This window comes from Camelus ferus, chromosome 15 (genome assembly GCF_009834535.1).
Source record: "Camelus ferus isolate YT-003-E chromosome 15, BCGSAC_Cfer_1.0, whole genome shotgun sequence".
In the NCBI taxonomy this organism is placed as follows: Eukaryota; Metazoa; Chordata; class Mammalia; order Artiodactyla; family Camelidae; genus Camelus; species Camelus ferus.
The window spans coordinates 40,405,048-40,432,073 of record NC_045710.1 but is presented as its reverse complement, the minus strand read 5'-3'; the positions used below and the strand labels follow the sequence as shown (position 1 = coordinate 40,432,073).

The window sequence follows — 27,026 nt, the reverse complement described above, 5'->3', positions numbered from 1 at the left end:
CTACAAACCCCATGCATGCTGAGTATTTTAGTGGCAAAATAAATCTTAAGATGTTTGTATGACAACAGGTACCTGGGTCATATAAGAAATGATTTAAGGGGATTTTTGTTGAATGTTTTTATTGAACATTTCTTTTTCCCCATGACCATAGTTAATTTAGACCCATCTCTTTCATTTTATTTTGTCAGAAGACTGTAGCTTTACCCTCCCTTTCTTAAAAAGTCAATTTTCTGATAGCTATTCAAATGTTCCAACAAGATTCTGATGATAAACAGCCAGTGGATTTTTGAGTGAATTTATGCTCTCCTGAGGTGGAAAAGTAATAAAATATCTTAGGTAGAATGGCTATCTAAAAATATGCCAAGGTAATAGGGCATTATTTGTACATGCTAATAATGGCACAGACAGACTCGCTCTTGAAGAGACAGGCGCTTGGAGTCCCTTTTCCTGTGTGGTCATGGATATGATTTGAGCCCGCCATGGCCCCTAATAGTTCCCTTATGACCAAGATCATTTGTCTTTATATATATTTCTCTGTGAAGAGTTAAATTTGTTCAGGTATCAAACAGATAACCCTGATCACTTAAACAGTGTGTATTGACCATTTGAACAATACACAACAAAGCTAAACGTATCCCTAGCAGGCAGGGCCAGATTAGACAGGTCTCTAAGCCTCAGCTTTCTTATCCTTATATTGCAGACAGCAATAGGTCCTACCTCATAGCGCTGCTGTGAAGATTAAGTCTAGCACACAGTGAGCCTCTGAAATCATGTCCTCTTACTAGATCACAAAGCCACACAAACACAAAATTACTTAGTTGAAGGAATGTTTTGTTTTGTTCATTTTTGAGAACATTCTGACTCATTAACACCCATTTAAAATTTAAGTATGTGTATTTCTCCCTTCAGTACTCTACTTCTCCAGTTTTCTTGATCAAGCTCAAAATAGAAACATTAAATACTTACATTAAGATTCTTTATCTAGAAATTATCTCTTATGGAGAAATCAGGGCAGACTCAGATTTTTTTCTTTTTTTTGGCTTGAAACATACACAGTTTGGGGGTCCTCTTTAAGAAAAAGAATATGAAATTTTGAATACAGAACTAGGTACAGGGTGTTAGAAATTTGAAATACAAAATTATATATAAGGCTGTACTAGTGAGGGGGCTCTGAAGTTTCATTAACTTCAGGATAAATCCACCTCTGACAGCAGTGTTAACATTAGAAGCATCATGTATTAGTTTCATGCTTACAGCCTAAAAAAATTAATTTGTGCTAAAATGTGAGCAATATGGTACTTACAGTATAGATGGGCTGCTTTGGATATAATTATGAAAGCAGAATTCTTGTTACTCAAATAAGTTTACATTTTGAATAAAAGGGCCAAAGAAATCCTATAGTCATATCTTTTATAATGCCAAGAATTCTTGTATGAAGTGAATGAGCTATTTTCAAAACTTAGATTCTTGTGACCTGCTTGTTTATAGCAGTAACTGTAACTACTTTTCAGTTCTCTCAATTCGTCATGAGACAGAACTTTGTAGGAACTTATCAGATCTCAGATATAACATAATTCTTAAGAAGAAGACATTACCTTGATCATAAAAAGACTTATTTTTAGAGGAAACAGTTCTATCACCTAACATTTTCTTCACAATACTCTTGGAAAATAAAATTAGCATACATCAAGAGAGGTATATAATAGTAAACTTATCATCTGTTATTGTAGCCAACCAGTAATTCCAGACTAATCCTTTACATTTAGTGACATACAAACTTCAAATGTTTCATAAATCGAAATAACTTCTTGACTTGACAGCAGCCACTGTCTCTACTTCATTATGTTTTATTCACTCTTCAACCTGCTGCAGTCTGGTTTCCATTCCTACACCTCCCACTAAACTGCTCTATTCACGGTCAAATATGATCTCTGTTTCCAAATCCAGTTGACACTTTTCAACTTGAAACAAATATACTTGAAACCCACTTATGTAGCATCATGTGGCCCTGATTGCCTAGTTTGGCAAACAAGGACCTCAAGACCCAAATCCTAGTTTATCTCTCCAGTCTCAACTCCCTTTCTTCCCTCTCCTTGATCCCTACTCCATCATACTGCAGTGTTCACAGCTTCCCAGGAGACTCTCTAAACCTTTGTGAAGGGCCATTTCCTCCCTTGCCAGTGACTGACGTGACTTATCCTCCAATGTCCCTTCTCCTGGGAAGCAAACGTTCCTTGACCTCCCATGGTGAGATGAATTGCCCCTTTCTTGTGCTCTCTGTACTGCCACATCATATTGCATTATAAATGCCTGTTTAGATGTTTGACACCTCTCCAGACTATAATATCCAATGCTTAGTACACAGTGTCTGTTCTACAAATATTTGTAGAAAAACTGAGGCACTAGTAAAATTTTTAAAAACAACTTATAAAATAAATAAATAACACGCAATCACACACAAGAACCATCCAGATGATTTTACATAGATATTTGGCTAAGTTTTACTTTGTTCATAAGATTCAATTGTAACAACCAAATGGATTTAATAATTTCAAATAAAGTGCAATACCAGTTAATCAACATATAATCACCCAATTAAATCTAACCACAAAATTAAACACTGTTATCTCTGTATTGCAGTCTACATTACTGCCCATAAATGATTTGGCTGTTAGGTTTATGTTTCACAGAATTTACTGATTTAGCAGGCTACTTGAAGAGCATACAGTCGCTGAATTTATAGTGATTTTATAGTTATAAACAGTCTATTAATTAGTTTCAAATATATAACTAAGAGCTTTCTCATATAAACGTTATTTCTACAAATTGAAAGCTAGTCAGATTTAATGCATGACCACTTACAAATAATGGAAATACATGTTCCCTTTCATTTTCAAAGGAATTGAGTTTGGATGTATCTTAAACATTCTATGTGTTTTAAAATCTCACTGTTGTCCAAATGAAATAGTGAATCAAAAGAATAAGACATAACCCTCACTTTTACAAATTTGCACTTTAAGAAACCTAGTTAGAAAGACTAAAATATACACAGATTAACTCTACTGTATTTCCCAGATCCATTAAGAAGCAGTCTCTTCTGGTTTTTCAATATTCCAAAGAAAATGGCAGCAAAACAGAGTCACAAAAAGAAGCAGATAAGCATTTTTTGAAGCTAATTACTCTTGACCAGAGGATGGGAGGAAGAGAGCCATTTTCTTGATAATATTCTCGGGTGTTCTCTAAGATTCTTCAACTAAACCGGTGCTTCCAAGAAAAAACTAACTACTCATTCAATAATTCATCCAACATATTTTTGCTGAGAGCTTACTCCATGCCAAGCACTGACACAGAGGTGGACAGGCAGAAAACAGCCCCTGCCCTTGTCGAGCTTAGACCCAGATGTTATGAATGTTTGACAGCAGCTTATTACTGGAGGAAAAAAAAAATCTGAATCTCTTAACTCTTACCCCAATAACATGCCTTTATAATTTTACTCTGTTATTATAAACCACTTCCCAGACCTGGATAATTATGTTACAAGTGTGTAGTGTGTGTCTCAAAAAATACCTTTGGTCCCCCAGAAAGGATTAAGCATTATCTATCTCCCTTTCCAAATTAGAAGGGGCCAGAGGTTGGGCTTTCTTCTTTGCATCCCCAACACTCAGCCCAGGGCCTGGAACACAGCAGGCACTCAAAAAGAAATGAAGGGATTAATATTATACAGGGTAAGAACCAAGAAAATTGGATTCCAGACCCACCTTTGCTATTAAATGTGTGCATCTGTCTGTTTTCAGGTAAATTTCTTCATCTATATAATAGACAAGTGGTATTAAACTTGTGTAGCTCTGAAATATAATTGTAAGAAGAATATGAATGGCAAAGAAGGTCAAAGAATAAAAGATCTAGTGCTGATTTAATGACCTTTGATAAATATGAGAATATGAGAATAAGAAGGGTCTGAAAAATGATCCTCAGGCTGAAATATAGAAAATAGGAAACAAGTTCCTTTTACATGACTCTGAAATGTTTTATTTCATTTAAACTAATTCTTAACTTGTTCAATACCAGTTTCAAGGCTATTTATAGAAAAAAGAGTAAGAATTAAAGGGCAAAGGGTATTGTCTGTGACCTTATTGCCTGTGACCTAATTGTTACCTATTCCATGTAAATGCACTGATGTTGCTTTAAGAAATCTGGTTTTCCTCAGCAGCTGGTAGAAAAATAATTGAGGGGCTAAAAGATGGTAGGGAGGAAAGAACCACAGCAGATGCTGTGGGGAAGAGGAGAAATGTAGCAGTAATTAGGCACACCAACAAGAGCCAGCATGTAGCAAGATTAGCAAAACTTTTTGAGGAAAATCCAAAAGGAAGTCTAGAATTAGCAAATGTTCAAAGGTTCTTCACTCTGTGGTGGAAATTCAAAACCCTTTCTATCTTTATTACCAACCAACAGATCACCCTTGTAGACTAAAGTATAACTTGATGTAGAGATACACATGCCATGTTCTCCACTGAAATTTGGACATTTCAGTTTGTCTGGTGAAGTGGTAGTGTGGGCCGGCTGGAAGGTGACCTGCATTGGGAGACTGAAGAGCCTTCTGTGGAAAACCCAAGCTTGATTCAATAGCTAGGAAACAATTGTTGGGGAGGAGAAAAGGAGGGTATCAGCATGTCCTGTGAATAGTATGGCCACTCAGGTTTGTCCCCATGGCCAAAGCCTTGGGCATTGATTCTTAAGAAAAGGTGCTGATGAGAGAATAGACTCAAGAAACTGTTTTTGTTATTGATTATGTAGATATTGATGTCCAGTGCAATGCCACTTTGGTGCCCATGTGACAAAATGTAGGTCGAGAGGGGACAAGAGACATTTTCCTTGCTTCTGCATTGGTCCAGGGCAGTTTCAGAGCATCGGAGCCTCCAGAAAACAGTTCACTTTGAAACCTCAAGGGCTCCAGCCGAACTGTGGGAGCCACAGTACCCAACAGACTGTCCCCAGGAGAGCTATGCCATTTTGCAGGCTCAGCAGCTCTCAACTGTCAGCAGAAGTGAGAAGGATGCATCATGAACCCATTTAAGACCCCCTCAAGCCTGCCCTGCCTAGGAGGAGAGACTCTGGACTGAAGGTCCTGTAGTAACACAAGATACGAAGGCTGAAAGATTATTATTCTCAATGTGAGGCTGCTGTGGCCTGAAGTAACTTCAGAGGCCTAGATTAATTCTGCTCTCTGGGACCATTTCATGTCCCTGGGCCTCCATTAATTCATTCCTTTTTAATAAACATATTTGGCACACAAACTAGAGGCACTCTGCTGAGGGCTGAGGATATCAAGACTAATATCACCTGGCCCTTCAAAGAGATTTTGGCCCTGTAGGGGAGACAGACACAGACACATGGACATCATAAACTGTAGGTCAATGTAATGAAAAGGGAAAACATGTGGTGCTGTGGTAGTGTACACAAGTATCTTCCCAATCTGTGTCGTAAAATGAGGGGGATAATTTTCCATCAAAGCCAGATTTTCTCTTTGTTTTGTTTTAAGTCATACATTGTCTCTAAGCGCTAATTTCCTTAACTGAAAAATGAGAACACATCTACAGCTGTTATAAGAAACTGAGATAATTTACTTTTAAAAATGCTTAATACATTGTCTGGAACTTAGCATACATGTAGAATTTGTCAGTTACTCTTATTTTACATCTACATACAGGTCTCTTCAAGGTCTTTCTGATCCATCAGCTTTTTAAAAAAATAAGATATCTCAAAATAGTCTGCATAAGATACTAACTTAATTTGGGCTTTTTTAAAAAGCCAGATTTTCAATCAACCAAGTGGAGCATGATTATTATCTAGGAAATTATGGTAGTCTAAATCTGTAATGACCCAGAACCAAGGGCTAGAAATTATCCATAGAGAAAATCAAAGATAAGCTTTACAAAATATTATACAATATGAAGAACTGTTTAAAACATAAATATCAAAAAAGAATAAAAAAAGGTACAAAATTTTATACATATATAATATACATGTTCCAAAAGACAGTATTTACTGTCTACATTTGTATATATACTTAGAATAAATATGTGGGAAAGAGAGAAGTCAAGAGAGAGCCAGTGAGCATATAGAAAAGTCTGGAAAGAAATACAAGCAAAATATTAACAGTGGTTGTCTCTTAGAGTGATAATAGCTAAGTCATTTTCATTATGGATGATTTTAATTTACATTTTTATATTATCCTATTTTTATAAATTGTCTTCATTGAGCATATATTACTTTTTAAATCAGAAAAAAAATACTACTGTTTAAAAAAGTCGTTAGGAAGAAGGAGGCTACAGGATGTTTAGAAACAAATTCATTTTTAAATGTTAGCAAACTACTGAAAATAAGCTTCTAATCAAGATTGTCATTTTAAAACCTATTGTTATACTCCTTCAAAAGAAAAATAAGCACTATTTTGTCTAAAATATAGCTGATTCATGAATTATTTTTAAATTGCTAGCTATTAGTTAGCTCTAGCACAGAATTTCTGAAAGTGTTTGAAAGGAGACTAAGTGATAGAAATTCAGGTTGTGTATTCAGCACAACCCTATTTTCTTCACTGATTACATAGTTCCTTGGAGGGAAGAAACAATAACTCCCTAATATAGCATAAACTTATATACAAAGTAAGTGTCCATAATATACAGAGAAGGAAAAAAAAAAACCAACCAGTTATTCATAGAACTTGCCTGGTATTTAAACCAGCTATCAGGAAATTCAAGACTAAGAGTTTTATTTTTTATATATCTGAATGTGATCAATTGATCCATGAGCCATTTTGCATCACACATAGTGCCTGACACCTTCTCTCCAAGCCAAACATTCAATAAAAAATGAGGATGACAACAAAGATGACACTATGTAGTATCTTTATTGTTCATTCCACAAACATCTGATAAGTATCTCCCAAGTTCAAGGCTAACTTCTTGCCCTCAGCAAAAGACCATCAAGTTCAACTCCCAGATGGGCGGGAGCTGAGCTTTAGCATGGGCTGGGGGTAGTATCCTGGGAGCTTGCAGCGGGGGCAGATATGAGGGTCACTTGACCAAGGTCTACACACCATAGTGTTAAGCAGAAATAACACAAAAGGTTATCTCTAGGGGAAACATCAAAATCAAAGTCAGGCTGACCAAGTGATTTGTCGATCCAAAGTGGGGGCGGGGGTGGGATATAGGCTGAGAGGACTTCTCCTAGGAGGCAATCAGTAGAAATCCAAAACAGACAAGAGGATTCATGAGATAAGGACAGGTGGAAAAATTTCCTCAGGCAAAGTGCGCTCTGCATAAAGCTTCCCAGAGCACTTCTGCAGTGTAGCCTGGAAGGGAGGTATACAAACACAGCTCCTGTCTTCAAGATCAGTCTGGCAGAAGAGAAATAAGATCCACTTCATTCTGCACACTTACATGTCAGCTTCACCCAAAAGCTCCCTAAGCCTCGAAACATGCTTCAGTCAAATGCTCAATTTGTGTTGTATGATTCAGTGGATGATGATAGTGAAGATTATGTTGAAGAGGAAAAGGAGGCTGTAGGCAAAAGAGATAGGGCAGGGAAGTGGAATGCTCCAAGGAAAAGGGGTCCAGACACTTGATTCTAGTCCTTGGCTCTACTACTAACAATAGTTAACTTGGACAAGTCATCTAAGCTCCAAGTTTCATGAGGGAATTGGAGCAGATGGTCGCTAAGATCCCTTTTTCCTTCCCTTTCCTTTTCTCCATAAAATGAATTCATCTTTCTTAAATCAGATTGGAAAGACCTTTCTGATCCTGCCATTTCTCCAACTGAATTGAACAAATTTAAGTGTTTTATACCTCTTGGCCCTTTTGAAAATTAACTGCAATTGAAGCATCTGCTTGAACAGACTTATTTAAAACATACACACACATACACACTTATCTAAGCAATATCCTTGTAATACCTCCCTTGTGGAAATGTAAACTTTTAACCTCTTACCTTGAATACAGTTTCCACATTTGCCCTATTTAATCAATGATAAAAGTCAGATATGTCATTCTTTATATTTTTTCCGTTAGCAGCATACTGTAAATTCCAAGTAGAAACATTTTTTCCCTCTCCACATTCTACAGTGAGAAAGAAGTTAATGCTAGTTTATCAAAATAATTTATGCCTTAAAATTCCTCAAAGAGCAGAGAGAAAATAATAATGTCCATTCCATTTTAGGCTTAGGTCTCAGCAGGTCCATTGGTATAGGATATGACATACTAAGGAAAAAAGATCATAAATCAGTTTTAGTAATGCTATTACAAATTTTTTAATTCTAAATTTCAACATATATAATGTTTTTGATTTTGTTTGAACCACTGTTCTCTAAAAAATTAATTTAAATATTTTTAAAAAGATTTTAAAACCTGTTTTGTTACCTGTAAGCAGTATCAAGATACAAGATCAAGCATTCACAAAAGGACAAATGAGGAGGATTCTCTGTTTTAATAAAATCCACAAAGTGAAGGAAAAGATAATTCAAGCAAGGTAAAACAAAATTGGAAAGCAGAATATTCTAAAAGTCAACAAAATATTATGGAAAGACTCCAAACTGGCAAAAGTGGGGGAGTAATGATCCATTTCATTAAATTATATATGGAAATAAAATTACTAATTTTCAAGGGATATTATTTCTAATTTCATACTCCAAAATGCAATCATCTTGAAACCACATTAGCCTTGATTAGCCAAATGAAGATTCCGGAAAAGCTAATTTTGAAAAAAAGAGAGGAAGGAACTTGTTGCTCAAAACCAAATAAAGTTCCACATCTGTGTCCGCATCTGAAGTTGCTCTGTAAGATCTGACAACTTGTTAGAAAGCAAATTTTTTTTGCAAGGCAGTGGATTTACATCATACATTTTATCTCTCCAAGGAAATTCTAATTACTGGTTCCAATCATTTCTGATTGATTTGCTTTTTATTCATCCAAGGTATTCTCTGCTCTGTGATGAAATCAAGCCTTCAATAAAATTCCAAAAATTTCAGAACAATTTACAAGCTCCAGATGACTGAAAGTTTTCTCATGTCCATTTGGCATTCAAGAGAGAGTTTCACCAAATATATTCTGAAGAATAAATCTGGCACTCACTAAAACAAAGAACTCACCAGTGACATACTTGAGGCAAATTAATATCACATAAATGCAAATTTGCCAATATTCTTTGAAGCCAAAGCTGCAATCCAACCTCCATGTATTTCCATGAGTCCTTTTCTAAAGCACAAACCACCAATCACATGGGTTAATGTTTGGGGGGTATTTTAGCGATCAATTTAATAAAAACACATTATCTTCTGTGTAGAAATTTATAATGGTGTGTGTGTGTGTGTGTGTGTGTGTATTAGAAAAAACTTAGCATGTGCTGAAAGCCCACTTAAATTCATCTCTTGGCCTGATGCTGACACCAATTCAGTGACAAAAGATAAGATAAAAATCAAAGAATTTTAGGACTAAAAAAAAATATTAGGAGCAATCTCTTCCAAGGACTTGTTTCAGTAGTGGAAAGTATATCAGAAACCCACCTGTGTATTCACCACAAGGACATTTTCCATATAATGGTAAACTTAGCTATTCAAAAATATTGAATTTTTAAGTATCAATATGCAAGCAGCCCAAGAAAATAAATAATTTAATCAACAGTATTCTTGCAAGACTATGTAACAGGGCTATCAGTAGTCAGTGATCAAATTTTATCACATCACTAAAAAATCTAATATTTAACAAATGAACTCTCTCTATGAAAGGCAAAGACTTATACAGCCAAATCTGGCCCCAGCAGTGGCTTCATTTCAACAGCTTCATAACAGCATGGTACTTTCAAAAACCAACTGGACCTAAATATTGCCCAGTTTGGCTACATGGCCAGAAATTAGAGGCTAATTCTGGAATTCATAGTCTCTAGAACACCAGGGATACCCATGGTGAGTCCTCGTTGGGCACAGTTCACCTACACCTTAATCAGATACTCTTAGAACTAAGCCACACTGATGGGACATCTTTGATTCATATGCACACTCAAAAGCAGACAAAGACTTAAAATCACAATGAGTGGTCACCGACATATGTAAATCTCTTCTGAAATTGTGATCCCCTTCCCCAACCAAACAGATCTTCAAATATTTAAAATCTCAGATTCCCCTGGGCTCATAACAATTTAGCAAGGTGAATTTATCACAATCTCCAATTGCTATCTTCTCAATCTATGCATCCAGTTTGAATCTCTGTAGTTGTACCACATTGCAGAAATCATCCATGTCTCTGTTCTATCCCTGAAATCCTAAATTCAGTCAGTGGTGGGGAAGGAGTAACACAGGAGAGAATTTACAGCAGGGGTTCTAGTACCAGACAACCCCCTCTTTGCTGCTAACTACCTGTATGACCAGGGCAAGTTACTAAACTGCTCTGTGACTCAATTTCCTTTTCAGAAAAATAGGTGTAATAAAAGTGCTTGCTTCAGTTCTTGCATGGTGTAAGTAGCACATAAGTGTTAGCTATTCCTATTTATTATCAATAAGGAAGTATAATTTTATAAGCCACTTGAAATGCAAAAAAAAAAAAAAAGGTATCTCAGAGACATTTATTCCAAAATTGCCATCATCTTAGGATATTGCTCAGTGTGGGGCCACAGATTTCCAGGACCTAGTCATTGAACTTTCAGTGACTAAGTGTCCAGACCCTGATTCTTCTAAATATCCTATAAATTAGAGAGAATTACACACAAAAATATGGAGATTTTTTTTTTAGCCTTAATAGCCTCTTTTACGCTAACATGCAATTAACCTGATTATCTGATTTACAAAGCTCTTGGCATAAACCAATGAGTGATGAGTCACTGTGACCAATAACAACAGCAGCAAAGCTATGTGCAAAGAACTGTACTAAGAGCTTTATATGCATTTTGTTATTTAATATTCATAAAAACTCTATGAGAGAGAAATTACCATTATTTCTCATTTAACATGTGAGAAAACATATTAAGTCCCCCAAAAGTTAAGTAACTCTCACAAAGTCAGTGAGTGGCACAGAAGGATTTGAACCCAGGCTCTCTGGATCCAAGCCCTATGCGACACCACCCCTTTTAGGGTGTGTCCATCATTTCTGAACTAATCACTGTGTCTATAGATTTGATGTTGATTGGGGGAGCCTGGGCCACATGCACACCCAAAAAGTGAGAGGAAAAATAAGCTCCCGACAAATCATATGGACTGGAAATGTTCAAGGCCCACATGGTGTCTGGATTCAAAGATAGTAAAAATAAGTAGACAAAGGATAGAGCACTCCCTAATTATCCATGGTTTCACTTCCTGCAGTTTCAGTCACCCAAGGTTGACCATGAGCTGAAAATATTATATGGAAAATTCTAGAAACAAACTAATTTAAGTTTTACATCATGCACCATTCTGAGTACTGAGATGAAATCTTGAGCCATCCTACTCTGTCCCACCAGAGACCCCCGACCATTGATGTCTGCCTACAACCAGTCACAGACATCATCATGGTTCAATGATCCAGGATCACCAGAAGCAGATGATCCTCCTTCTGACTTATTGTCCAAACATTAATAGTAGCCTAACACTAAGTCACGATGCTTAGTCATTCACCTCACTTCATCCCATCACATGGGCATTTTATCATTTCACATCATCACAAGAAGGGTAAGTACAGTATAGTAAGACACTTTGAAAGAGAGAGACACCACATTCACATAACTTTCATTATACAATGTTGTTATAATTATTCTATTTTATTATTATTGTTAATGTCTTACTGTGCCTAATTTATAAATTAAACTTTATCAAAGGTATGTATGTATAGGAAAAAGTATATATACAGTTCAGAATTATCTATGGTTTCAGCATCCACTGGGGCCTTGGAACATATACCCCTAGATAGAGGGGACTACTGTATAAATGAAATAAAGGCTCAGGGTGGATGCCCCAGCTCCTGGCCTGTCTTGTAGCTCATGGAGCCAAACCTAAACTTAGACATTTTAACAGCCCATATAGATTGGGTTGACTTCCAGTCAGAGGAACCTGAAATTGTGGGCCTGGTGCTCTTATTTTTCAGGCTCATTAGCACACAGAAACAACTTAAACCACTACAGAAGACAATAATTCTGCCACATCACTGGACCTAATAGCCAGGTTCTGAGCTTTGACATTCTTGTTGCACTGGCATTGGGTCATTTCTCCTTATTTTTTTTGGACCTGTGAGATTTTTCTTTGCGTACACTTAGATGCCTTCTATGGGCAAGACTGGTCATGGCCTACCACTGTAAGGGAATAGATGACAAACAGGCAAAGGAAATGTGATAAATACAAGTAAGTACAATATAGTAACCACAAATAAATGTTTTTAGCCAGGTCAATGTTTGTGCAGAACTGACTCAAAGAAGTTGAGCAAATGCCATGGTTACCCAGCTAGGGCTTGGCAAGAGTCCAGGCAAGAACTTCTGGGTCCTGTCCTATTTTCTTTCTTCTACATCTTTTCTTTACACCTTTAAGTTTGCCTAGGACTGACGGCTCCCTTATAAAAGTTGGTCACTGGTTATTTTTCAAATCACATGAAGAGAAGCCAGAGTTGCCTTCCTGAGGCAGTGATGATTAAAGGGAGAATTCAAGTCTTAAATCTTTGAAAAATCAGACACACACACAAAAGTGAGGGGATGGAGGAGAACTCAGAAGCTGATCCAAGCAGAAGTGGTTGGAACATTCAGCTTGCCTAAGGTCAGAAAGCCTGGGAATCTCTCTCAACAGCTTCTCTCAGGAAATAGCCAAGGCCCACCACTCTGGAGTGCAGGACACAGGTACAACACATCACAAGAGCCAGAGCTCCCAGAGTAGGATCCTTCCTCATGATAGAAGTGAGACACTTGCTACTTCAAGTAACTGAACACCTGACTCAAATTGGCTTGGTCATAAGGAAATATATTACCTTACAAAACTTGAGTGTAGAAGCAGAACAGAGTTCACATGTGGCTGATTTGGAAGCTCAACAATCAGGGCCACATTGTGACTTTCATGATCCCTAGCCACTTTTGCCTTCATGGGCCCCTTCCTCTATTAAAAAAATTATGTTTTGCAACTGCAATGGTATAAAGACAAATATAATCCAGGCTGAATGATATTTATTTTTTTCCTTCTGACTTCAACAATTTGTGGAGAACTCCTAGAAGTATAATGAGTTCTAGGGTCAGTCAGCCCTCTGAACAATTCAAGATTCAGGTTCTCTCTCTCTGTGGTTGGCCACTCACAGCATGCATCACCTTTATGCTGGGGCTGGTTTACCTGCAGGCTGTAATTTAGCTGCCAGTGACAACAGACGAAAGGGCTCCACTGTTCTCTGCTATTGTGAACTTGGAAAGCCTTTCCTCTAGGGAAAGAAATCCTTCCTTTCAGTTCTGATTGGTCAAAGTAGGACAATGCCTTACCCTGAAGCAACAGTCAGAGAATGCCATTGCTGATTTCATTAGCTTAGATTAGTCAGGAGATACTCAATTGTATGGAATAACTAAATAATCCTGGGTTATTTTAGGATGGAGGAATGGTCTACTATAGCCCCTCACACTGTATGTTCTAATATCTAAGAACAATCATTCACATGTATTTGATATTTACCATGAGTTTCTACTCAATTATCACAACCATAAGAAGTAGAGTAAGTTACCCTCGCCATTTTACAGAAGCAGGATCTGAGGTTTACAGAAGCAGGATCTGAGGTTTACAGAGCTTAAAAGATTTGAATTTTAAGCAAAAAGGTAAGGTAAGATTTTGTAAACAGTACACAATAAACAATCCAATAAACTGTAAACAGTCCAACACAAAAAGGACTAAACACTAAACAAAAAATTAACGTTAGACTTCACCAAAATTAAAAATGTTTGCTTTCAAAAGACAGTATTAAAAAAATGAAATGGCAAAGCAAAAACTGGGAGAAATATTCAAAAATATATATCTGACAAAGAACTCGTAGGAAGATTATATTTAAAAAAAAAATCTCACCACTAAGACAGAAAACAAAAATAAAGAAATAGATTAAAGATTTGAATGGGCTCTTCAAAAGAGAAGATATAGTGATGGATAATAAGCATATTAAAATGGTCAATATCATTAGATATCAGAGAAATGTAAAATAAAACCACAATCAGATGCCACTTACACACCCTCTGTAATGGCTAACATTATAAATTACTGACAACATCAAGTAGAATTTCACATATTGCTGATACGAATGTAAAATGGTTCAGTCACTTTGGGAAATATTTTGGCTTTCTTTATAACAAAGTATAGCTTTCTTATAAAGGTAAACATACCCCTACTATATGACCCAGGGGTTCCACTCCTAAGTATTTACCTAAAAGAAAGGAAAATATGTCCACAAAGATTTCTACATGAATGTCCATGACAGCTTTATTCATAAAAATCCAAATATCCGTCAACAGGTGAACAGATAAACAGGGTATATCCACACAATGGAATACTACTCAGCAATAAAAAGAAATAAACTTCTGATATACCTAACAACAAGGCTGCACCTCTAAAGCATGCGGAGGGAAAGAAACCAGACACAAAAAAAGTACATACCCTACAATTCCATTTATACGAACTTCAGCTGAGGAATGGCTGTAAAGGACTGAAGGTGTAAGTAAGGAGGTCAGTTAGGAGGCTGTTGTAATAATCCATATGGAAGGTGGTGGTGACTCAGACAAGAGTGGTCACAAAAGAAATAATAAGAAGTGGTCCAATTCTGGACATAGTTTGAAGATGGGACAAACAGAGTTTTCTGAAGAACCGAATGCATGGTGTGTGAGAAAAAGAGAAATCAAGTGTGACTCCATGATCTTGGACCTGAGCAAATGGAAAGATGAGACTGCTATTAATTAAGATGGTGAAGCATATGGGTAGAGCAGGTTGGAAGAGAGGGTGAGAATTAGCAGACCTGTCCAGTTTGAAATATCCATTAGGTGTACAGATGAAGATAACAAGTCAGTAGTTGGATATACAGGAAGAGTTCCAGGCTGGAGATAGAAATTTGGGAGTTTTAACTTATTTTTTCTGGGGGAAAGGATTGAAGATAGGTAGAATTCAAAAAGAAGTAGAAGAAAATATCTAGCCAGATCTTTTTAACTATACAAAAGCAAAGATCCAATTTTTTTTTTTTAAGTTTGGAGGTTATTAATGACTGGAAAAACAAACATTTGCATTTTGGTACCAAAATCTTCAGTACTATTAGCAAAACCCCACATACTCAAGTAAGGTTCAGAGTTGCGAAACTCCTCTGATCTTGTCCAATATTGTGTAGTCTGCAACCATACTGGCAAGGTCTGGGCACTCCACTGCATACCTGAAAGACAAGGAAAGGCTTCCACCTAACAGCCTTTCTCTCTTGCCCTCTCTACCATTTTCCCCTCTGTGGTCAGTCAGCAGGGAAGGGAAAGGAGCTGTTCCTCTCCCTCCCACCTTCTATTTCCTTCTGAGGTCAGAGTCAATACCTTCTGCCTGCATATTGTCTCATTCAGGCAACTATATTTGCTTCAGAAGGCATGTTGCCTTGGAGGCACACTATTAATCTGACTTTAGAGTTGGAGCTTTCAGAGATAACTGCAATCTGTGTGGTATGATTTGAAGAAGCCAGAAAAAATATTTTTTTTTCTCTCCAGATTCCTGAAATTCCACCATTTGTATGAAAGGTGAGAGTGAAATGCTCAACTTTGAATGACCAGTACTGGGGACTCCCACAAGTGAACAAGAAGAAAGAAGAAAACAAGTAGAAGAGAAAAGGAGCCCATGAAAAAGGACGTTTTGAGAGACCAAAGAGAACCCAACCTCACAATTCTGTTAGTGTGAGTTCTACTTGGCCCACTCCCAATACATGGAACTCAGTAAGTCACAAATATTTGTTGAATGAATAGATTCTCATTTTTCTACATTTGAGGAACCGGACCCTCCTTCACTCAAAAAAGAAAAGAAAAAAAGCAATCTTAAACAAAAGACTAAAGAACCAGTTCTATGAATGGGGTTAATTTTCTCTCCTAGGATTCACTTATTTGGAAAAATATCTGTATGCAATTTCTCAGGACCTCACAATATCTCTGGCATTCTCTGACTTGTTTCAGGGTACGGCATTGTCCCACTTTGACCAATCAGAACTGAAAGGATTTCTTTCCCTGGAGGAAAGGCTTTCCAAGCTCACAGGAGAGATGTTTTCCCCTCCGCAGGGCACAAAAAATTGCCCAGGAGGCTGGAGCATCACCAAGGCTAATTCAAACTCCAGACATCACATGCCAAACGTGCCATCTTCGGCCTGGAGTTCCGGAGCGTCTGGGAGCTAAAGGTGAGTGGCTGGCAGAGAATGGCAGGCGGGTGGTGGAGAGGACCCTTGGAGGAGGGGGCGCGGATCTCGCTGCGCAGCGCGCTCTCCCGTCCGGTTTGCAGCGCTCAGCACTTGCACCTCCCTCTGCTCTCTCCTCCACCCCCCTTGCCCTCCCCCTTTCCCTCCCTTTCTCCTCCTCCTCCTGCAGCTGAGGCCGCTGAAAGACCTCGCCAGTTCAGACCCACGGGGCTGCCCTCCCCTGCGCTCTCCCCTTGCTTCTCGGGCCTGGAGCGCAGCGCGGCCGCGCAGGTAGGAGCCCCGAAGCGGGGGTCACACCAGCGCGCACAGTGCCCGTAGGGACGCGCGTTGGGGAGTAAGTGGGTTGACTTGAGGGGTGCAATGGACTTGAGCACTGCCCCACACTGTGCAGAATCTCTCAGGCAGAGGGAGGTGGAGGTGTGTGGTCTCGGAATGTGATCTGTCAGCATGTGCGAGTACCTGGGTGACATCTGTTTGGATGGGCCTGTGTGTGCGCGCTGACAATCAGCGACAAGAATTTGCGCATAAAGGTTTTGAAAGTTTCAGGGGCCCAAAGTGCAAGATTTAAGCCACACCTGGATTCCATGGGAGCTGGTTAGAAGCTGGAGCGCTGAGCAGCTGTCCGGGAACTGCCGCCTGTTTAACATACTGTTAAGAAAGGGGACCTAGCCTCCCTGGGGGCGCCAGGCCGGTGCCCTGAAACTGGTTTCTCCGGCCGTGGTGTGGTTCTCCGGTTGCGGCCCTAGGCAGCCCCGATCCTGAAGTTAGCATTTCGGGTACAGAGGGACTGATAAGGCACTAGTGAATGAGACGCTTTGGATTGCTCCTCTACAGTACCTGGGGCTTTTAAACAAAGCTGCGCACAGAGAACGCGTGGAAATGCCACTCTGAGAGTTTGTGCTGGGAAATGGGAGAAGACTCTCTGAAGGGCAGGTATTCTACTAGTGGAGGAGATTGCTCCCGCGTTTTATTCTGCTGTTTTGTTTAAAAAAAAAAAAAAAGTTTGAAGCCAAGGTGACTCATTGGTTTACAGGTATTTCTGCTGAGCTGTGCAAGGAACTTCTCTAGCTGAAGGTCGGAGTACAGGGAAAGCCTTAACGTTTAAGGGAGTATGAGATTTGCTGCCCCACCTCCACCCTTGTAAAAAAAATGTGCGGTCTCCTTTGAAATTAATTACCCTTATTCTTTCTCTTTCACCCCCTTTCTGGAGCCTGTTGTGTAGATGCAGTATAAAATGTACGCCGTATATCCTTTGTATATATTCAGAGCAGCCGGAAGGAGTAAAGCGAAATGTAATTCCGCAGCAGTTTTACCGTCTTCGGTGCCTCTTTTGGCCAAGGGAAGGTTGAGGAGGGGGAGGGGAGATGAGAAAGTAGATTGAAAGTTGGGTATGATGGAGCCTCAGCCTCCTCCGCCTTCCCTCCCTCGCTTGTTACTTCACAGCTGAAGTGTTATTTCCTCCGCAGCAGATACTAAGCATCGGTTTGTCCTGTGTTTTCTTTGAGATTCACGATGTTGAGAGCCCTTTTCCTAACTATGCTGACGCTGGCGTTGGTCAAGTCACAGGACACCGAAGAAACCATCACGTACACGGTAAGGGGTGATGGAATTTGAGATAAGTGCGGTTCCGCGGGATTCTATGGCACAAGAGAGACTTTATCCACTCCTGCCAGCCTATGTGAGCTGTTCTCTGTGGAGGGTAATAAATTAAAGAAACTTTAGCATAGTTCACGTTTAAGATTCGTTGTAAATTGTCCGTCCTTTCAAAAGTGCATTTAGATCACCATTTGAGATAGGGACCAAAATGTAAGGATTTATGCAGGGCCAAAAAGAGGAACTCCTTTAAAATAAAAACCAAAGTAAACTACATGTTTCCAACACATTCAACAAATTAATGGGTATAAGTAATTGGAAAACCTGGATTCCCATATACATGCAGATGAAACCAAAACTCAAGGACTAAGGCTTAAGTCAAATAAGAATGTTAAACATCACAAAAGCACATCACCTCATTTGTGCATGTGACTTATGTTCTCTTGTAAGTGGACTTTCTTGACTTTATAAAGACTATTACTCATTTACTATATAACACATAACTCATCTAAATGCTGGTCAGATAGACTTTGTGTTACCAGGTTGTGGTATTTGGTAAAATGGTTTTAAAAATTCATTGTTTGAAATTTGGTTTTGCATTTTTCTAATTATCATATCTGATATTTTCAAGTAATTTTTGATTAATTAGTTAATTGTATGGATATAACCAATGTTTAATAAAATATTGAAAATATCACCTTACCCTCTCCCACTGCCAGGGATGGATATGGTGAGAACAGAGGGCAGTACTTAACCTCACTTGTGGTGAGTTTGTTGCACCTCTGTTTTGTGTTTTCTAGTCTTTAATCAGTGTTGTGAGGCAAATGACATTTGTCCTGGATTAGAATATGAAAAACATATTTTTCTACTTGTTCCCAATTTAAAATTAAGTAATCTTACTCAAAAGAATTTGAAAAATTTCTGGAAATAGAACTCTTAAAAGTGAGCTAATCTCAATTACTGATAATAAACATTATCTCACTTTTTTGGTACCATATTATCCCTAGAATGTTAGTATTCATCTGGCAAATGTTCCTTGTTCAGATCAACTATAAATCAAATGGGGTTTAATATAAATATTTTGTTAACTTAATGGTAAATGTAGTTGCTTCCTTTGCTGAAGATAAATAAAGCAAGAGAAATGAATACATGTGTTTTTTATCTTCAAGTGAAATTGTTTTGTTATTCAAGCTAAACTTACTACCTTCTTGGGGAGCTAAAATTAAATTAGCTACTCATTTTTATATTCATCTAATAAAATATTTTATTGATTTTATAATTGCTTATTGTATATCCCTTTCCCTTTGCTAATCCCCTAAATCTTACTCATCTTTAGCAGAGAAACTTCCCTGTTGAATAAACACTATAACAGATTTCCCAGATATGACATCCTTTTTGTGTTAAGATTAGATCCATTCTCTTTTGCATTGTGTATGCCTATTAGTTCATGGTTGAAGGACAAGATGTAACTTTTTTAGTAACTCCACTGTGTAGACTATCTCCTCTTCTCCTCACAGCACAGTATGAGGTAAATGGCATCCATTTCCTTCTGCTGATAGTAGAACTAAAGATTAGAGGGGTACCTAACTTAAGCCAGTAAAGTGGTGAAACTAAATTCAGCCCTGGCTTGTTTAATAGTAGATCCATGCCGAATGCACTAGAGCTGAAGACCTAAAACAAACTGCAAGACTTCTCTATTTAGCATACAGATTTATTCAAGTGAACTGTCATTTTGCCTGGCTTGGAAGATACTTTTCAGATGGATGGGCTCATATCCACAGGATAGCCTCATATTCTCCTTTCATATTAAAGACAGGGTCCATTCAGTTATTTACTCATCAAGTATCTACTGTATGCATAAGGAATTCTCATCACTATCAAAAGAATTTATTTGTTTACAAAAAAAAAAACAAAACAGACCTTAACCTCAGGGAATTTATCCTGGGAAAATACTGTTGAAAAGTACAAAGTTTACAAGCAAGTACAAATCATATTATTAGACAGATTATACACATTGCTAAAGAAATACAAAAGCAAGGTGATAATTAATGTTCATATTGACATATTGAAGGAGGTAGAACTCTGTGCTGGTTTTTGAAGGAAGTAATAACTTTGGATAATTCTAGAAGGTGGAAGAGGCACTTGAATCAGAGAAAGTGGCATAATCAAAGGCTAGAAATGAAAACAACCAAATCAAGTCCAGAAGGTGACAAGGAGTTGGGTAGTGGGGAGAACCTAGAGATGGTCAAAATGGGAGACGAGAGGTCTACAGCCACTGTGAGCTCTTAGATGGAGGAGCAACATAACCAACAGAGTGAAGAAAGATTATCGTGGAGGCTTGTGTGCAGCATGTAGAGCTGTGGAGACCAGCTAAGGAGACCTGCCTACTCATGAAATCAGGAAGGCCTACACCAATGCGGTAGACACAGAAATGAACACAAAGTTAGCAGAGCCTGAAGGAAGATAATTGGAAAAGTTGATGTTAAAGTTGTAATCCTGGGTCCTGAGAAAGGTGGTAGTGCCTTGGACAGTGTTGGGGCAACTGGAAAGAAGTAGTTTGGGAGATAAAGTGAATTTAGTTTTCACTCTGTTAAGTCTCAGAGATCAGTAATACCTCTAAACTCATCTCTCTGTCTCCATTCAGCTACTTACTTGCCAAGCATCTGTTGTGTGCCAAGCAACTCTTGGCTCTTATAAAAGAATTTAAGTTTATTTGTTTGTTTACTCTACTTTTGCTCAATCCTTCCTGAAGCCTCTCCCTCAAATCTGCATCTGATCAGATGTTTTCTTGAGCTAAAAAGTCCTTCAGAGGACTCATCACTTATACCACTGTTTCTCAAGAAGTAGCCCATAGATGACTTGTTTAAGCATCACCTAAGATGCTTCTTAGGAATTCAGATTCCAAGCCCCTTACCAGACCTACAGTCAGAACATTTGGTTGTGCCCAGGAATCTGCATTTTAAAAAGTACAAGAATGATTGTTAAACATGATAAAGCTTGAGATTCACTAACTTTCAAGGTAGAATTCAGTTCCCAGGTTTGGCCCTGCCTACTTCTCTAACCTCACTCCAGTCACCCAGGACTACTTGCAGCTCCTTCCTTCTTTAATAATTTTGCACCTTTGCTTACATGGCCCCTCATCCTAGAATCCCCATATCTCCCTGGAAAAAATCCTGTAAGGCCCAATTCACTTGTAGCTTTGTCCGTAAAGCCTTCCCTTTCACTCTGCCATGTCCACACACAGATTTGGGTAGAGTCCATCACTCTTTTCCACAGGCAACTTGTGTCATGACACCTGACATCTTGCTCCAGCTTATCTAGTGGTCTGTTCTCTTCTGACCTGTTAGCTGCTTGAGAACAGGAATTGTCTTTGCATCCCCAGGGACTAGGATAGTGCCTGGTATGAGAAGGTACTTGACAGATGGTTGAATCAGTGAGTGAACTAGAGAGGACCTGCAGGAACTGAAGCTAGGAGGCAGGCCAGGGTGTGAGAGGGAGGCTCAGGACTCAGCTGAACAGGAATGATAAGGAAAGCCAGGTGCTGGAATGCTCTAAGAAGATTTGGAGAGACAGGGAATAGTCAAGGGCTGAAAAAAAGCACTCAGTTGATTTTTTTTTTTTTTTTTTTTTGTTAAGTTTACAAAGTAGAGGAAGGGACAAATAAAGCAAAAAAGCAGTCAGAGAGATTGTGGAATATTAGTATCAAGACAGAGAGGAAGAATTCCAAGAAGATGGTTCTGGGCAACTTGGCCCAATCTAAATGCAACAGAAGAGTTGAGACAGCTGGTGATTGAGACAGGATCCCTGAAGCAGTCCAATGCACAGATGTGTCTTAAAAAAAAAAAAAAAAAGCTACAGAATGTTAAAATACCCATCACAACATCTATCTAGGACCCTAATACAAAGATTATTGCCGTAAGTAGGAAGCTTTTAGAGTGACTTCTTAGAGAATGGACACTCAATTAACTGTCTCCTGCCCCATCTTGTTTTTTTCACAGCAATGCACAGATGGATATGAGTGGGATCCTGTAAGACAGCAGTGCAAAGGTGAGCCAACTTCAAAGACTTCCCATCTGAACACAGCTTTCTGTCTCCATCTCCTTTGTCATTCATGTCCTGTTTGTATTATACCAAAAAGGCATAAGCATGCATTTACATGTTCAGTTTTCCCTCTAAGAAGATTCCTGACTTATTTTATTACTGATCACAGATATTGATGAATGCGACATTGTCCCAGATGCTTGCAAAGGGGGAATGAAATGCGTTAACCACTATGGAGGATACCTCTGCCTTCCTAAAACAGCCCAGATTATTGTCAACAATGAACAACCTCAGCAAGAAACACCAGCAGCTGAAGGTGTGGGTGCAGCTGCAAATGCAGCTGCGACCTCAAGTACAGGCACTGGGGGTATGGCAGCCAGTGGCATGGCAGCCAGTGGAGTGGTGCCTGGGGGTGGTTTTGTTGCCAGTGCTGCTGCTGAAGTGCAGACTAGCCGAAATAACTTTGTCATCCGGCGGAATCCAGCTGACCCTCAGCGCATTCCCCCCAACCCTTCTCACCGGATCCAGTGTGCAACAGGCTATGAGCAGAGTGAGCATAACGTGTGCCAAGGTAAGCATGACTTACTATGCTAATGAGAAAGTTCTTGCCCAAGTGCACCTCGTGGTGAGGGTGATAATAGCTCACATTTACTGAGAGCTTCCCACTTGCCAGGCTTTGTGCTCAGTGTTTTGCCTGCATTATCATATTAAACCATTGCAATAATCCTAAAAAGTAGTTGTTGCTGGCATCATCATCATTTTACAAATGAGTAAACTGCATCTCAGAGAGGTCATCAATGGTTCTCAACCTTAGCTGCACGTATTTAGAGTCATTGGGAGCCTTCAAAACTTCTCTATGTCCAAGCCACACCCTAGCCCAAGTAAATAACCATCTCTGGGGGTGGGTTTCCAGGCATCAGTATTTTTTTAAGCTCCCCATGTTTCCAGTGTGCAGCCAAGTTTGAGAACCAAGGGTCACACAGGTGGTGAGTGCAGAGCCAGCCTTCAAACCCAGGCAGTTGTGGCCAGAGTCACAGCTGTCAAATGGAGCAGCCAGGTTATTCATTTAGAATTTGAAATTGTGCTGTCAAGCTACTCCACAAATATCCTTTAAGTTCTCAAGCTTTCTTTTCATTGAACTTGCCACTGACTTATTTTCCTCACTGAGGAATAAAGAAATGGGATTTCTGCTTCTCATTACGTTTGAGGGAGTCCCCCCCCCTCACATTTATATCTATTTTTAAGCTCTCATTTGAGCACATTTCACTTATATCACTTACACCATGGCACCATCTGCCTGGGTTTTTCTGTTTATTTTCACAAAGAGTACACATCACTGTGTATTCTAGAAACAGCTGTAGACTCATGCTAGCAAAGTGATAAGAATCTTGGGCTTTGAAGATGTGAAGGATATTAACTAACTGGACTGTGCTGGGGGATTTTGTTCCTCTTTGCCTACTTAGCAAACCCTTTCAGATCTGCCTGGAGTGACCACAGGAGCTCCAGGCTCCTTTTCCACTGCTAGGGGCTGACTGGGTAGACCCCATAATACTCCAGAAGTGCCTGATACACACGGGCCCAGGAGTTCTTACCTTCTACCTGCATGAGTGAGGAAGAGAGCACCTTCCTCCCTCAACATTGAAGGGTTCAACTGGGGGCACCTAGCTGCTGCATTAAGTGAAAGAAGCATCTTCTGGTCCTTTGGGGCGCTGCCCCTTATCCACTAGTGTTGTTTTATCTTCTGTATAAAATAGAGTAGATTTTAAATGGTTTATACATGAGGTAAAGAAACCTATCAAGCCCTGATTTTTATTATTTTACATTTTGTGTTCAAATTTTAAGTACCCCACATCAAGAGCTAACGCATGCTGTGATGGTGTCACTTTTCAGAGAGCCTATCATATTAGCATCTGTTTTGTGTTACTGTCATGAGTCAGAATTCCAATATTGATGATGAATGCTTCGGCATCTGCTTGATATTCAGATATTTAATTTAAGGATTATGTCTAAGAAATAACCTTATGAGGTTATTTCTATATATAAATAAATATATTTATACATATAGTGTATGTATTTGAGTGAATATAGGTTTTAAAATACCTTGAATTTATTTAAGATATCAACTTTTAATTGTGCTATTTAAATACATACTTATTTTGCAAGGTTTGGTTGTATTTTTCCTGAAAGTGAAGTTTTGCTGAAATTTTTGAAGTATTGACTTTCATATACTGAGTTACTTTTTACACTTCAGAAGTGTGCTTTAATGGTACTTAGGAGGAAAAACCCAGATAGATTAATGGATCACCTATCAGAAACTATCAAAATAATTTATCATCCATCACTGACAATTGTGATTGAAAAGAAGAACAATGCCTAGAACCAAATGAAGAAGTTCTAGAATAAAACATATTCAGGATTTACAACATGCATTGATTACAGTAGAAACTGTATCATTAAATGTGACTAATAAAAATGAAATCCCATTTAATTTTTCTTAAAAAGATTTAGGCTACCTTATAAAGTAAGTTACTTTTCACACATTAAAATATTTATAATCCTTACTTCTTTGGGAATTTCTTTTTAGTTATAAGTTAAACTATTAAATGCCTTTCTTATGGTAGGTGCTAAATACATATTCATTGATTGTGTGCACACAAGAGTATTTCCAACTCAAACTGTTCTGCATAATACAACCAATTTCTAAAACTTGGGATTGGGGGGTCTGTATCATTAAAAGCAGGGTTAAAAGTTTTTTTGGATGACTTAAGGCTTAAGTTGGATTTCTTCCCACCTCACAATTTTGCAAAGTGCCCATAAATGTGGATTTACTTAATTGTTGATAAAAGGGGGTTATTTCATATGATAACAACAGGATAATCTGTCTAGGGAATCTGACTAACATTAGTCGAGTCACACTTGTGCCCGTTTATTATTGAGCTAATCAAACATGCAGTCCAGCTTCTTCTAATTGCCTGCAGATGTATGACATTCTTATTCCAGGCCAGCAGCACAAAATAATGTTTTATAACCAGTGTGAAAGTGTGGGGACCTCCGCTTAAAACAGTAATGTGCTCCAAGGACCTATATTACTGACATCATTGTGGAGTTTGAAGAGCCTTCTGTTTTAATAAAGATCTCCACTCCCTTTTAAATGTTGCATGCTTATGACCAGTAATCCAAACACATTTACCATGGTCGCGCTGGATTGAAATAAATGAATGCCTTCAGATGAGTCATATTTGTATTAAAATTATTTCTTTTTTCCACATATATTTTTCAACAGGTACAGTTTATCATTACATAACCTAAAAGCTGAGGCCATTTTTTATGGAATGGCTGAAATCTGGATTGTGTTTCAGTGTTAAAGTCAATTGTGCCTTTGAATGGACTATTACCAGCCAATCACAGGCAGCACCTAATAGTTTAAATACCACTAGATATTTTAAAATGTATTCTATTTTATAAATATATTTTTAACCAGCTTTCTATGTTTTAACATTTAGTGAAAACACGATCCCTTTACTCTTTTTCACTTATTTGTCCAGTTTTTCAATTTTGTGTAAAACCAAGAGGTTTAAAATATAACATAATTATCCAAATATCAATTCACAGTAAGCAGGTTTTTTCAGGTAATTGTTGCCAACTGAGCATGATACTGGGGTGCCATTCCCACTGAGAACTTCAAATGATGGATGCCATCTTAGGCAGCTATCAAATTACATGAAGATAATTTCAGTGTAACATACCTGGAGTCATGTAAAAACAAAGTTTTAGAAATTAATAATTTCTCCATATCATATACCTCAGAGACAACAGATATTCATCTGCTCCACAAGGAATTTGGATGAATGGGGAATATACTGTAACCCATTGATAGTTCACTTTATTTTTCTACATCTTTAGTGCATAGTCACTATGTAATCTTCTCCAAAGGAGATGGAGTTAGAAGTCACTAGTTTGAGTTGAGAAAGGATTTTTTTTTTTTTGTCCCATGTAGTTTTCTAAGATCCCTATTCTTATAGGAAAAAAATCATTTGGGAACTGGCAAATAAGAGAACGCATCAATTGCCTAAGTGAAAGGAATTTGTTCACTTAATTGAACTTTCAAAAAATTAGATGTAAGTATTTTGTATAGCTGGTAATTAAGCCATTACTAAACTCAGTCAGGATTTATAAGTATTATTACTAACTTCCAAAAAAAAAATGGCATCAAAAAGTGAACTCGATACAAATGTCTAATCAAGCTAACTGTGGAGCCAAATCCAGAGTGCAATACCTGACTTGTATTATGTAAGGTGTAACTAAGAGACGTGAAAACATACCCTAAGGTTTCCAACAATTCCTGCCTACCCAAGACTGTCCTGTTTGAAAACTAAAAGTCCCATATCTCTGGAGATGCCTCAGTTCTGGGCAAATGACATTGTTGATCACCCTAGCAAAACCCCAGTAACCAAATGTCCTGCGTGTAACAGACAACAGTGTGAAAATCCCAATGTTAGAGCCACATTTTCAGGTTAAGGCATTGTTTGTCCAGTGAGACTGTTTTTTGTTTCCAATTTGTTTTGAACTGTCAAAAACCATATTCCATTGATTTTCATGTACCTGGACAGAGCCTTTTTTTTTTGCAGTTGTCAGGATCCTACCAGTTTGTCAATGAGCTGGTTTCCTCGTTGTTCTACATTGCATATGTCGCATACCTAGACATTAGCACCTACGTACTTAGATACATGTCATAGCATAGGTAGCTCATCTTTCCTCTTTTCCGCTGGGAAAAATTTTACCACACAGCCAAGTTAAACACCACACTTCAACTATAAAGTTTTGTTTCCCAAATTTTTTTTTTTAATTTCAATGATTTTATTTGATTTTTATCATTATTATCTATGACGCAGGAGCAACTAAAAAGCTAAAAAGAAAAAAAGAGTTGCCTTTTATAAAGCCTAAAGTAACAAAAGAATTATACTCAAGGTTAAAAAGCTCTACACTCTTGGGGATCATCTGTTATCC

The 27,026-nt window shown here is 38.2% G+C and overlaps 1 protein-coding gene and 1 long non-coding RNA gene across 8 annotated transcripts in view; one reads left to right on the top strand and one right to left on the bottom strand.

The window, feature by feature from the left end:
• Positions 1-27,026, bottom strand: part of LOC106730720 — a 391,898-nt gene that overhangs the window by 164,912 nt on the left and 199,960 nt on the right. The gene's annotated exons all lie outside the window — the stretch shown is intronic.
• EFEMP1 (EGF containing fibulin extracellular matrix protein 1) overlaps positions 16,233-27,026 on the top strand; it is a 59,098-nt gene continuing 48,304 nt past the window's right edge. For 2 of the 4 annotated variants that reach the window (XM_032497588.1, XM_032497587.1), the window contains exons 1-3: positions 17,891-17,978; positions 21,977-22,025; positions 22,189-22,590. In XM_032497588.1, the coding sequence (XP_032353479.1) occupies positions 17,898-17,978; positions 21,977-22,025; positions 22,189-22,590 (532 nt within the window). In that variant the 5' untranslated portion in view covers positions 17,891-17,897. Of the gene's footprint in view, positions 16,368-16,535; positions 16,656-17,890; positions 17,979-21,976; positions 22,026-22,188; positions 22,591-27,026 lie in introns of those variants that run through there. The other 2 variants (XM_032497586.1, XM_006174464.3) reach the window with 2 other exon arrangements.